Source organism: Dendropsophus ebraccatus, chromosome 12 (assembly GCF_027789765.1).
Source record: "Dendropsophus ebraccatus isolate aDenEbr1 chromosome 12, aDenEbr1.pat, whole genome shotgun sequence".
Taxonomy (NCBI): Eukaryota; Metazoa; Chordata; class Amphibia; order Anura; family Hylidae; genus Dendropsophus; species Dendropsophus ebraccatus.
The window spans coordinates 53,029,261-53,044,161 of record NC_091465.1 but is presented as its reverse complement, the minus strand read 5'-3'; the positions used below and the strand labels follow the sequence as shown (position 1 = coordinate 53,044,161).

Genomic DNA, 14,901 nt, shown 5'->3' with positions numbered 1-14,901 from the left:
AAAAGCAAAAAGAAAGCCACAGTATATGAATGAGTTTTGTAAAAATTTCACACATTTTTCTGCTCCTGACAATTTTACCTGTGAATATTTTCAGGCAAAATCTGCAGCATTTTCACCACAAGTGAATTGCATCTTGTAGAAATCCTGAAGACATTAAGCTCATACAACTGACAGAATTGTCATGCATACATAATAATTACCAGAGGGAAATTTTGTGGGGTTACGAGTTCTAACTTCATCCGGGCCAAATCCTAGAAACTGATCCTCCTGCAAACAAAAGAGACAACTTAACAATTTTGCATGCCATCCCTATCTTTGTAGATCCTACGATTAACATTGTACCTCCAACAACAATTAGGTCCTTTGCTTCTAGTATACAGTTGGAGGTGTCATTGTTAAACTTTAAAATGTAAATGAGTGGTAGGTTCTCAACAAACTTCCTCGAGAGCCTACCACTCTTTTACATTTAACTTGCTGGCCACAGAGGTGCAAGCCAGGTAGTGCGCTCGTTACTCACTCCGTTATATTCCATATATAACAAGGTAGAGCACACACACATCTTTCTTCCACACATTGTTAAATTTTGCTTAGTTTGAAGAACTGGGCTAACACCAGTCCTATGAGAACGCACAAACTAAAAGGGTACTCCAGCCATGTAAATTAATAATAAACATGTTTCTTGTCTCACCATGCTCCTCCGTATTCTCCTGCGGTGCCTTTGGGTCCTCCTCTGAACCGCCACATCCATAACAGGCTTGTCTCTGCACTGACTGCCCGCTTAGCCAATCACTGACTGAAGCGTGACCGTGATTGACTAAGCAGGCTGTCACTGCTGAGACAAGCACGTCTCAGAATTGGTGGTGGGAGCATTCAGCGGTGGACCCGAACACACCCCTGGATAACCCCGTGGGAGCGTGGTAAGGTAAGAATGGCATGTTTATTATGTTTCACATGGCTGGAGTACCCCTTTAGAGGGAAACTAACAGCAGGTTAATAGACGACTTCAACCTTCTGTTCCCATGGCGCAAAGGGCACTGGAGAATTAAGGTAATTTCCTTACCTTGATCCTCAGCATTATTTTCTGGAAATTTTTATGGTGAGGCTACAGTAGAAAAGGTTTGAGAAGCACTGCTCTATGGGGAGGGAAGGGTTAAGCCACAGAAGGTTCAGGATGGCCTCATACACGCTAGACTGATGGCAAAATCTGCCATGAGCGGTGTCTTTGTAGGTCAGTAGGGCACTGGGAAAAACTTTTTTGCTCATACTACATCACTGCTTAGTGTGCCAGTTTTTTTCACTGCACACAGGAATATAAATAGGACAACCCAAGGCATATATTTTGTAATTTACAGATAGACACTGAGTGGATAAACACTCATACAACTACTGTACCAGAAGCCGAAACCTGTGGGGTGGTTGTTGGAGACAAAGTAATGGGAGGTAAAGCAAGCAATGGGCTGCAGAAATTGATAATATGCTATTTTAAATCAATACCTTGAGCTTATTAAAAATAAATGCTTTCACCCCAGAACTTAATTTAAATTTTGCACAAAATGCATGGCCTTTTAAAAGAGGCATCTTAGGAGGTATTCCTACTTTTTCTGGGCCCACAGTACATTTGTGCCTCCCATGGCACATATACAGTACTTAGGCAAACTATCAAAAAGGGATGCTGACCTATACGTGCACAGACAGACACAAGTCCCAATGACCTAAATTGCCGAATGTAGTCAGCTAGTGACTACATTAGGATTATTTCCAAAACATATATGTCTGTACTCAGACTTAAAAGCACAGCACAGCTAATTGTCCGACCTGTGGAAAACTTCTAACACGTTATTTTCACTACTTAATGAACGCCGATGTCCTAGGCCTGCAGCGCCTCCCCGGTCTTTCTCCATGCCTCCCTCCTCTCCAGCGACGACAGCTGGACGGCGCAGATGCAATGACAAGGCAGCTTAGAGCAAAGAGTCAGGCAGCGTCATTGCATCTGCAACGCTTCAGCTCATAACATCTCAAACAATAAATTGGGACGTTACCAGGTGAGGAGGAATACCAGAGAGACGATTGCAGGCCTAGGGCGTGAATGTTTTAGTCCCCATCTAAACAAGGTAATAAAAATTAATGTAAATTGCAAATATGCTTTATTTCACATCCCCTGCTGATTTAGAAAGTTATAACAGGAACCCTTTAGGCTATGTTCACATATAGGGGGAGATTTATCAAACATGGTGTAAAGAGAAACTGGCTCAGTTTCCCCTAGCAACCAGATTCCACCTTTTATTTTCCAAAAAGTCTGTGAGTAAAGAAAAGTGGAATCTGATTGGTTGCTACTTTAAACCATGTTTGATAAATCTCCCCCAAAGTGTTTAATTAACATTATAGCTATTTTGCTGTAACATGTGCAGTCGCCGTAAAATAGCGCAATTTTTGCTGCAACTTTGCCATAATCGGTTAAAAAATGCAATTCAAAGAAAAATAGCGCTAATTAAAGTTATGTGTGAGCATAGCCTTAAGGCTGAAAAAAACCTTCAAACCCCTAGCACAACTTTCAGTAGTGTCCAAAAGCAAGGAATGTTTTAATTTAAGGACATATTTGCAGCATGAACACCACCAGAACATATGCAGAGACCTAATCCCACTTGAAGTGTAAGCAAGTGATAGAGTTGTCCTGTGTGGCGTAACAAGCGCCAGAGGTTAGATAAGTGTTCAGTCGAGCCAAGTATTACATAAGGATTTCTAGGAAGTCCCAGCTCCGCCTGCAGGATCCACAGCCTAGAACTGCTGTCAGGAGGTTTATTTTTGGATTTGGCAACCTCTATTCCGCCCATTATTTCAAGAAACATTAAAGGGAAACTGACAGCACAGATATGCAGATATCCACACTTCCAGTTTCCTATGGTAAATTAGATGAGCAGTATAGGTACAGGTCTGTCGGATGGTATATATAATCAGGAGTATACTCAGCACAAAAAACCAAAACCTTTATTCTCAATCTTTTAAATACACTGAACCTCTAAGATGTGAGAAAATAAAGATGCCTTACACCAGGGGTCCCCAAACTTTCACAGGGGGCCAGTTCACTGTCCCTAAGACCATCGGAGGGCCGGACTATAAAAAAACAAACTATAATAAAATTCCAGTGCAAAATGCCACAACCCCCCCCCCCCCAAAGTAAAAGCATCTTTCTTTCCACCCCTTGCCAGCCCCCATTCAACCCCCCCTCACTCCCCCTTCATACCCTCAACCAGCCCCCTTACTCTCCCTTCACCCCTTCAACCAGCCCCCCAAACTCCCCCTTCACCCCCTCAACCAGTCCCCTCACCCCACTTTCAACTCCCCCCACTTCACCTTCACCCCCTCAAGCAGCACTCAAGCAGGTATGTGGGTTACCCCCTGTATGTAGGATTCCCTGCTGTACCCCCATATACTAATAATGTCCCCCTGCAATGTCCCCCATATACTTATAATGTACCACTGCATTGCTACAAAAAAAAAAAAAATTATAATAATAATACTCACCCAATACTGTCTTCATCTCTCCTGGCCTCCCCTATTCAGCCAGTCAGTTGCAGGAGGGATCCCCCAGCAGGTGCAGCGACGTCATCACTGCCCCTGCCGGAGGATCTCTCAGAGATCATTTCCAAGGTTACATGCGGGGCGGGGGGGGTCGGTAGTCCGTGCGGCGCCGAGGAGGCAGGCGGCAGGGCAGACATCTCACACTGCTCCGGGATCTGCGGTCCGTTGAACATCTCCCTCCCCCCCCCCCAGAGGGCGGTGCAACGGACCGCAGATCCCGGAGCAGTGTGAGATGCCTCCTCGGCGCCACATGGACCACCGACCCCCCCGCCCCGGATGTAACCTGGAAATGATCTCTGAGGGATCCTCCGGTAGGGGCAGTGATGACGTTGCTGCACCTGCTGGGGGATCCCTCCGGCGACTGACCTGAGGGATTCTAAGAGTGCGAGGGGCCCGGCAATGACGCCGGCGTGGATGTGGGGCAAGGGCAGGGATAGGCAGCGGTGTGAAGTGCGGCGAGGGCCCACGGGCCGTAGTTTGGGGACCCCTGCCTTACACAAATACACAACCAACACAACCAATAATGCCCACGAGTAGCCAAGGTGGGACGTAGAACGTAGTCGTATCCATGGATAACTGAACTTCAGGCAGCAGAATGGATTTCAAACTGATCGGGTCATATGCTGATGTAAACCAATTTGACAGGTAACCAAAACAATTAGCTAGTATTACATGTTCCCCAAAAACACAAGGCCAAAAACAGACTGCTAATCCAAAAAATCCCAACGTCCACAACTACATCACAGTGCACAAAAGATCTCTAAAAAGATAAAGAGCGTGGCCCCCGAGGGAAAGATGCATTTCACAATACCTTTTCATTGCAATCAGAATCGCAGCAAATCAAATACAGGGGAATATAAGACCAACCCCATATTTTCGTGCGATAATCGTTCAAAAAAGTTCCGTGGAATAGGGCCTTAAGTGTCAGATGTCTAGGTCAGTCCTGGGACAACTGACATGAACTCCAGGGTATGGCATAATCATTATACATTTTTTTCCTACTGTCTCCTGATAAACCACACTTTAAAAAAATAAAAAAAAATTGAGGACAACATGTTTGGGATTTATAGAAAATGTAAAAAAGTTCACGCTACAGTGGCATTATATCATGAAAGTAGAACATTTTAGTAGAAGCATGCAGTGGTGATTTCCCTATATCCAACAGGTTATTGAAACAAAAGCCCATATAACCCAACAAAAAATGTCAAAAGGTTCAATAACTTGTTGTGTGCCCTTGAGCATGAATTACAGCCTGGCAACAATGCCTAATGCTGTTCACAAGTCAACTTATTGTCTGCTAAGGCATGGCATCCAACTCTTCTTGAAGGGCTAGAGAGAGTAATATATTGGTGCAGCTCACAATTACCGCTGTATAGGTCGAGGTTAAACTAAAAATGCCCTTACCTAGAAATGAGCGAGTGGGGAAAACAGAAGTACATAAAGTTCTTTAGTCCTCAAAACCACAACAGTCCTATCTTACCAGTTGGAATGATTACATGTGCAGGTCGTAGTCATATACTGATCTGGCCAAGATTTGAACAATAATAGATTAATTTAATTTAATATAAATCATAAAAAGCGCATGATATATTCATCAAAGAAAAAGTATAAAAACGCATTCATAGAATTATCATCAAAATGGGGATTGACACATTGGACATTAAATGGATGCACATATGAATTAAACTTCAATACACAAATATATGTCAGGAATAAATAAATAAATTAAAAAAAAATATATACATATATAAATAAAAAGTAGAAAAATCAAAATCAAAAAATCAAAATCAAATCAAAAAAAGTCTCTTTTAAAATGAGCGATAACCGCTGGGTGCCGGCCGGTTGCAAGATAGTATTACTTATGCCTTTGATTGTAAGCCACTAGTTCCACTCTAGTTGCAATTCAGTTTAGAGGCTGACCTCGGACTTGTAGTCCTTCCAGGTACATATCAAGACTCGGACTGGTGGTATCTAGAAAGACCACCAGTCCGAGTCTTGATATGTACCTGGAAGGACTACAAGTCCGAGGTCAGCCTCTAAACTGAATTGCAACTAGAGTGGAACTAGTGGCTTACAATCAAAGGCATAAGTAATACTATCTTGCAACCGGCCGGCACCCAGCGGTATCGCTCATTTTAAAAGAGACTTTTTTTTATTTGATTTTGAGATTTTGATTTTTCTACTTTTCTACTTTTTATTTTTTTTTATTTATTTATTTATTTATTTATTCCTGACATATATTTGTGTATTGAAGTTTAATTCATATGTGCATCCATTTAATGTCCCATGTGTCAATCCCCATTTTGATGATAATTCTATGAATGCGTTTTTATACTTTTTCTTTGATGAATATCTATATCATGCGCTTTTTATGATTATATTAAACTAAATTAATCTATTATTGTTCAAATCTTGGCCAGATCAGTATATGACTACGACCTGCACATGTAATCATTCCAACTGGTAAGATAGGACTGTTGTGGTTTTGAGGACTAAAGAACTTTATGTACTTCTTCTTGAAGGGCGCCCCTCGGGTCATTGGGGTTCTGGGGTACAAAGTTCCGGGCTTCTACATAGCAACTCAGATGAATCCATAGGTTTTCTATGGCAGGGGTGTCCCCTCCTGGTAGTTACCCATTATATCCCTCAAGCAGTAGGTAATCCCATAATTGTGCCCCATGTAGTAGCTCCCCCAAAAGTGCCCCACATACTAGCCAGGCCTACCATTAGAGACCTACATAGTAGCCAGCCCTTCCAATAGTGTCTTATATAGTAGCCAGTCCCTAAAATATAGTCTTATACAATACCACCCCTCCCCCATAGTTTTATATAATAGCCAGCTCTCTGCCATAGTCTTATAAAGTAGTCAGCTCTCCCCAAATAGTCTGTTATATAGTAGCAAGTCCGAGCGGCTGTCCGGACCACCCATAATATAATCTGCAGCAACGTCAGGCGGGCCAGATTTAATACAGCAATGGAAAAGCTCAGCGGGCCAAAAATAAAAGGCACTGCGGGCCAGAGTTTGACATGACTGTTTTATGGGATTCAAGTCTGAAGAAAGTGCCACTCAATTTTAAGGTACCCCAGTCTCCAGCCCACACAAACACCACCACCAAGCATCATTTTAAGGCTACGTTCACACAGCAAATTTATTGCAAGAACGGCTGTTTTAAATTAAAACAACGGCCATTCGTCATAGAAAAATGTGTTGCATTGAAGTTAATGCAAACAACGGCCGTCAAAATATCAATCATGTCATTGTTTGATACTCAAAAATAATGTCCGTTGCTTTGAATGCCAAACAACAGCCACTGTTTATACAGCGTGTGAACATAGCCTAAAGCTGTAATTGATGCATAAGAGAACATGACAAGCATTAACATTTCATGTTGGGGCATACCCACCATTATTATTGGCTTTTGTTTCAATAAATTGTTTCGATAAAGAAATTGTAAACCATTGTATTCTTCTACTTACGGGTATAAACCCACACACTGTATAAGCAGCGTATTTACTGCTGCGATACGCAGCAAACACGCAGCAAATACGCAGCAGATTATATCTAAATAACTGAACACAGCATCAAATCTGTACCAACAAATCTGCTGCGTATTTGCTGCGTATTTGTTGCGTATCTGCTGTTTATACGGTGTGTGGGTTTGTACCCTACAGGAGTATTCCGTTGAAAATTGTTATTTCTCAATAAGAATTGTAAAATGTCAGCTTGACAGCTTTCAAAAACAATGTAATAAAGACTGTACCGTTATCATGCATATGTTACAAATGGTAATGGCATTCCCACTTTCCAAAGTCGGGGATCTCATGTCCTCTGTAACGGGCAGGATTTGCTCTAGGATGCCAACGCAGCCCACCACTAACATTATGGTTATGGGATCGTCAGTGGCCTAAGCAGAGCTTCGATTCTGCACACTAGCCCTTTGCTGGCTTTCTGCCTATAGCAGAACTCTGGCAAGTTACTTTGCACGGTAAACAGCATTCACTGTTAACTGTGCAAACACACAGCATGCAGAGGGAGCTGTGGGCAGGGATTATGCGGAGAGGGCGGGTTCATTGAATGTGTTTGCTTGTTCCGGTCACAGTGTGTGGTGTTTAGACCGGTTGCTCTATCACTGTCAATTTTTTTTATTGCTTAAAAGCAGAGACATGCATAGCAAGTGATGCTGGGAATAGTAGTTCATAGGCAGAAGCAGGGTGACAGAAGAAACAGTTCCAGGGGGCCACCAGATTGGCGGAACATTGCGGTTTGGGGCTTCACAAAAATATTCATCGTACCACTATCAACAGCATGGACAGCAGACTGAAAGTCCTGGTAGGTTGTCACAGCTACCTTGGACCCATGGTGTCAGCAGTGCACCCCATGGCTACTGGAGGAGCAAGTAAAAATAGGAGAGGGGGAGTAAAATAAAAACAAATAAATTCTGCCACCCTTAGGCTCCGTTCACGGAGCAAAACTGGCGAAATTCTCCGCTGCAGAATCCCGCCATCCTTTCTGTCATAATAACAGTCTATGGGAGGCTTACTCGCCTCCTCTCCCCACGCTGAAGAATGAACATGTCCATTCTTCAGCGCGGAAAGGAGGCGCGCAAGCCTCCTATAGACTCACTAAGACAGGGAGGCTGGCCGCCAGTTTTTCTCCGTGTGAACGGAGCCTTAGTCCGAAAGTCATTTAAGGGCATGTGTCACCTAAATTATCTTTTACTGATTAGAATCAGATTGTTTCTTTATTCTAATCTGTTTCTATTTTCTATTTTTTTATTTCACTTTTTGTACATTGTTATGGAGGCTGCCATATTGCTTGGACTGTTCTTAACAGCATTTAGCAACATGCTTTATAGCAAGACTCATGGACCAGAATAGACAGTCTGTTCCATTGAGACGATTTTGAAACATTAAAGGGAACCTGTCACCCCCCATGCCGGGGTGACAGGCTCCCGACCCCCCGCTACAGCCCCCTATACTCACCTGATCCCGCCGGGTCCGGCTTCTGGATCCGGTCGGGTCACAGAGATATCAGCCGCTGCAGCCTGGTGCGCGCGCTGAGAGATGAGTCCAACGCTCATAGAGAATGACGGCGAGTCCAGCGCTCAGTTATTCTCCATGAGCGTTGGACTCATCTCTTAGCGTGCGAACCGGGCTGCAGCGGCTGATATTTCCGTGACCCGACCGGATCCAGAAGCGGTACGAGGGGTGACAGGTTCCCTTGAAGTTTACTCTGTGACCTTTGAAAAGTTCATTCCACAGGGAGCTGCTATTGTCTCCTGTATCTACCTGTGTCATATGTCACTGCAATGCTGTACAGATCACGTTACAGCAGGGCTGTGGATTCGGAGTCGTGGAGTCGGAACTAGCTTTGGCTGGAGTCGGAAAATATCTACCGACTCCAGCTTTAAAAATTTTATAGCACAATTTGATTGAGTTTTGATATGAATTTTATAAGTTTTGCTCATCAATATACATTATGAGCAACATTCTAATAGGACACTTGTCCTATTAGATAAGGGTGGTCAGGGAAAAGTTGTAATGTAAAGACATCCTGTGTAATACAGAGGAGGAGGAGAAGCCATAAGTAGTGTAGCAGTAACCTCTGTCCTCAGTGTGGTGTTTTTCTTCAGTGTTCCATGGCTGCAGGTGTGTGTGTGTGTGTGTGTGTGTGTGTGTGTGTGTGTGTGTGTGTGTGTGTGTGTGTGTGTGTGTGTGTGTGTGTGTGTGTGTGTGTGTGTGTGTGTGCGCGCGCGCGCGCGCTATGGCTGCAGCAGGCTGTGTGTGTGTGCGCGCGCGCGCTATGGCTGCAGCAGGCTGTGTGTGTGCGCACGCTCTATGGCATACCCCCACGCCCACAGTGACCCCTCTATATCACGATGTGTGACCCCTCTCTATATCATTATGGCTGACCTCTATATTACAGGTATCTGGCATTGTTACCAGTGTTTCTGTGTGTATGGTGAATATTTAGTTAGAAACATATAAGTTTGTCAGCAGGAAAAGACCACCTGGTCCATCTAGTCTAGTTGTGAGTAGTTGAAGACATGGAGGCTGGCTGCATTCACTGCACACACAGGAGAATCTGCTTTATATCTTTGCTCGTTCCCTCAGAAGTCGCCCCAGGATCATGTAGGACATTAGGGAGAAGCTGCTGAGCCAGTGTGATAAATAACTCCCCTGGTATCTGACAGGCCATTTATGAAGCAGGAGTCAGAGCTGCAGCTTACAGACTCCACAGCCCTGCTTTACAGCAGCCTCCTCTTATCACCACAGACACAACAGGAAGTCTCAGCTTTAGGCCCTATTACACCAACAGATCTGATGACAGATTATCTGCCAAAGATTTGAAGCCAAACCCAGGAATGGATTTGAAAAAAAGAGGAGAAATACAGTCTTTCCTTTATGACCCGTTCTCTGTTTATAGTCTGTTCCTGGGTTTGGCTTCAAATCTTTGGCAGATAACCTGTCGTCAAATCTGTTGGTGTAATAGGGCCCTTAGTTTTAGACCCAGCTGTGAGAATAAAAACTGCAAGATCTCAGGATTATTTTAATATAGATAGGAAAATGGAAAACTAGGAAAAAAAATAAAAAAATTCTTAAATGTTTAACATAAAACATTTATTAAAAAATAAGTCATTTTCTTGTGACACATTACCATTAAAGAGCTTTTCGGCTTGCTAGGGTTCAGTCACCACACTTGTCTAAGGGCCCTATTCCACCGGACGATTATCGTTTGCATAATCGTTAACGATTAACGATCTCAAACGACCGCTATTGCGAAAGACCTGAAAACGTTCACTCATTTCCATGGAACGATAATCGTTATTTATGATCTTAATTGCGATAGTTTTTGCTTCGCTATATATTCGCTATTGCGTTCGTATCTATTGCAAACAACCGAACAATGTCTTATTCAATGCGAATGATTTGCGAACGATTTGCAAACGAGCAATGATAAAAATAGGTCCAGGTCTTATAAAGTGATCAACGATTTCTCGTTCGGTCATTAATCGTTAACTGCATTTCAACCGAATGATTATCGTTTAGATTCGACCGATTTAACAATAATCTGAACTATAATCGTCCGGTGGAATAGGGCCCTAAGTATCAGGTAGGAGAGGGTGTTACAGAAAAAAGTTGAGTGGGGATGATTCAGATGCCAGATGGATTCTCTTAGAGCACAAATGCCAAATGTCTTTGGTGATTGCTATAGGTCCTAAGGGTCCATTTACACAGAAAGATTATCTGACAGATTATCTGCCAAAGATTTAAAGCCAAAGCCAGGAATGGATTTAAAAAAGGAAAAATCTCAGGCTTTCCTTTATGACCTGTTCCCAGTTTATATTCCGTTCCTGGCTTTGGCTTCAAAACTTTGGCAGATAATCTGTTAGATAATCTTTCTGTGTAAATGGACCCTAAGTGGGTAATCAGTGAATTTGCAGGCAGGGCTGTGGAGTCGGAGCTAGCTTTGGCTGGACCCGGAAAAAAATGTACCAACTCCAGCTTTAAAAAAAGCTTTTAAAGATGTAGAATTGAATTTTGATATGAATTTTACAAGTTTTGCTCATGAATATACATTATGAGCAACATTCTAATAGGACACTATTACATAAGGGTGGTCGGGGAATATATCAGTAATAGGACACTGGCCCTATTAGATAAGGGTGGTCTGAGAAAAGTTGTCAGTCGCTATTTGGCAGTTTGTTTCTGAGCTGGAAGAGTCCATTGTGTGGGGGGAGATCTGCGCTGGTCTCTTCCTGGATGCTGGATGACTGTATATGAGCAGCAGTGTAATATGAACATATCCTGTGTAATATAGAGGAGGAGGAGGAGGAGGAGAAGACATAAGAAGTGTAGCTGTAACCTCTGTCCTCAGTGTGGTGTTTTCTCTCTGGGAGAAGATTGTGTGTTTTTCTTCAGTGTTCAATGGATGAAAAATTAATCAAAAAAATAAGTGGTGGACTAGACACTTGATTATGCAGTGTAATGCAGAAGTTTATTTATATAAGAGCTAGTGTTTCATATGTACAGTGAGAAAATTGTGCTCAGAAAGCACCCATATATATGATATACACATAGATGGTAAATGGAGATAGGAACATGTCCACGGTGTGGTTGGCTAGTAAGCCCTGCCTCACTCTAGGAACCCGCTAGGACTGAGCACCCTCAGTATCTAGTGGGAGCAATCCCTAGTAAAATGTGTGAGACAGTCTATTTCAAGGTGGAGAGTAACATAGCCTCAAAAGAGGTCTTGTCGTCTGTATGTGGTACGTCAATACAGGGCTGTGCAATAAATGTTCACATATAACATAGATTATGGTAGAGACAGGATTTAGAGAACGGCAAGTAAGTTTTTCCACAGGTCATCCGACGCGTTTCCCCTTTGGTCCTATACAGGATAACCAGGTTCATCAGGGATGCAACATTATGTGGATTTATCAGCCGTGTAGTATATCTCTCCAAGCTGTCAGTTTCGGATAGCGGTCTTGGCACAGAGCTCCATAGGTATGGTATTGGTAAGAGTACAGGACAGATGGTGTCCAATGCCACTAAAGGGAGATCCCAGTGTAGATAGCCGCCTAGCACTACACCACATCTTACCGGCCCTGCTTCATCTACACAGGGGATTACCGTTTATGCCTGCCTGTGCTATTAGTTTCCATCCCCATCATGGAGGGACTATAATCCCCATCACAGGCATCATCGTGCTATCTACACTGGGATCTCCCTTTAGTGGCATTGGACACCATCTGTCCTGTACTCTTACCAATACCATACCTATGGAGCTCTGTGCCAAGACCGCTATCCGAAACTGACAGCTTGGAGAGATATACTACATGGCTGATAAATCCACATAATGTTGCATCCCTGATGAACCTGGTTATCCTGTATAGGACCAAAGGGGAAACGCGTCGGATGACCTGTGGAAAAACTTACTTGCCGTTCTCTAACTCCTGTCTCTACCATAATCTATGTTATATGTGAACATTTATTGCACAGCCCTGTATTGACGTACCACATACAGACGACAAGACCTCTTTTGAGGCTATGTTACTCTCCACCTTGAAATAGACTGTCTCACACATTTTACTAGGGATTGCTCCCACTAGATACTGAGGGTGCTCAGTCCTAGCGGGTTCCTAGAGTGAGGCAGGGCTTACTAGCCAACCACACCGTGGACATGTTCCTATCTCCATTTACCATCTATGTGTATATCATATATATGGGTGCTTTCTGAGCACAATTTTCTCACTGTACATATGAAACACTAGCTCTTATATAAATAAACTTCTGCATTACACTGCATAATCAAGTGTCTAGTCCACCACTTATTCTTTTGATTAATTTTTCTTCCTGTTTGTTACCCATAAGTGGGGACACCCCTACCGGATCTTGCTATCTGCTAGGTATCACATTCTCTGCTCTCGTGTTCAATGGATGCAGCTGTGTGTGTGTGTGTGTGTGTGTGTGTGTGTGCGCTGTGGCAGGCTGTATGTATGTGTGCTATGGCTGCAGCAGGCTGTGTGTGTGTGTGTGTGTGTGTGCCCCCCACAGTGACCTTCTATATCACTGTGTGACCTCTATACCACTATGTGTGACTCCCTGTATATCACTATGGCTGACCTCTATATCACAGGGATCTGGCAGTGTTAGCAGTGTTTCTTTAAGTATGGTGATAGAAACATAGAAGATTGTCAGCAGTAAAAGATCACCTGCTCCATCTAGTCTAGTTCTGAGTTGTTCAGGACATGGAGGCTGGAGACTGACTGCACACACAGGAGAAGCTGGAGAAGTCGGAGTTGGAGCTGCGGCTTACCGACTCCACAGCCCTGTTTGCAGGTGGTGTGGACAAGAGGAAGGAATTGGGATGGATAATGGTGAGCCACAGCATCTCAATTTCCATCCATTTTGTGTAAGGAGACAGTCAACCAGGTCAGAATTTGCCTTAGGTTAGTGACCCAGAAGTATTTTAGAATATCTGGGAGGGCCAAATTATTACTAGTATTAGTACTTGTTTTGCTATTCGGTCCACACAAATCATAAAATAGATGCCTGAAGGGCCTCTCGGGACTACAACTGGAGGAGTCTCAAAAACAATAGAGAAGCATGGCAAGGATGGTCATTTTAACTGCAGCTATTTTACCAAGTCATAGCGGAAGCGGGTCTATTTGTTCAAGAGCCTCACCTGCAAAAAAAAAAAAATTGTGGAAATATGTAAGATATATCTGAACTATAGTAAGGTGGACATCTTGGTAAGTAAGAGAAGAGTCTTGCCATTGGTAGAGGATGTTTGATTGCAGGGTATGGAGGGAGATTTATTAGAAGCACCTCTGTTTTGGCTGTTTTAATTTTATATCCAGAGAAAATGCCAAACTGCTGTATCAAAGCATGGAGATTAGATAGTGTAACGTGAGGGGTGGGTGAGGGTTAATAAGATTTCAGCAAAAAGTTTGAATTCCCTATTCCTTATTGAGATCCATGATATGTCAGAGGAAATGAGGATTGTTCTTGCTGGGGGTTCGATACATAATACAGATAGAAGAGGATACATCCTTGATCAGTACAAATGTAAATTGAGAAGGGGCGAGACAAAGCACGAGGGAATTTGATTGTGGCCAAAGGGGTGGAGTATAAGCAGTGGAGTGCCTGAAGATAGGGGCCTCCAATCCTTTAGGTTTCTAGCAGTGGTGTAGCTATAGGGGTCGCAACGGTCACCATGGCGACCGGGCCCCTACGCTAGGGGGGCCCGCCGGCCCCCCTCGCCACTTCCTCCTGTGGGCCTCCAGCCCACGCACATAACTGATGGCACTTGCTATCATTTGACTGGAATTTCTTACCTAGTCAGATGACAGCAAGTACCAGCGTCCTCTCCTCCTGCCTCCTCAGTGCAGGTGGCGCGTCAACTGAGAGGATCGCGCTGCTGCAATTCTCCTCATCACTGAGCGGCTCCTGCAAGGTGGAGGCCCCTCCCTCAGGTCAGGTCACAACACTGTGCAGCAGGAAAGGAAAGCATCAGTGAGTATGGGGTTGTGACCTGGTCTGGGGGAGGGGCCTCCACCCTGCAGGAGCCTACAGTGATGAGGAGATGAGAGGAGGATTGCAGCAGCGCGAATCCACTCAAGTTCCTCAGAGGTGAGGTGCTGACTGCAGGGACGCTGCGATCCTCCTCTTCTCAGTGGTGTAAACAGGATCCTGCAGAGCTGAGGGGTATGGGGATCCTAACAGGGGGAGGAGCCTCAGCCCTGCAGGATCCTGCTTATACCATGGAGGAGAGGAGTGCAGCATCACTGGAGTAAGTGGGGGGATATGGAAACATAC

General features: G+C 43.8%; 1 protein-coding gene across 4 annotated transcripts in view; it reads right to left on the bottom strand.

Moving 5' to 3' along the window:
* KMT2A (lysine methyltransferase 2A) overlaps positions 1-14,901 on the bottom strand; it is a 132,810-nt gene that overhangs the window by 106,338 nt on the left and 11,571 nt on the right. For all 4 annotated transcript variants that reach the window (XM_069948485.1, XM_069948487.1, XM_069948489.1 and 1 more), the window contains exon 2: positions 201-267. In XM_069948485.1, coding sequence (XP_069804586.1) covers positions 201-267 — 67 coding nt within the window. The remainder of the gene's footprint in view (positions 1-200; positions 268-14,901) is intronic.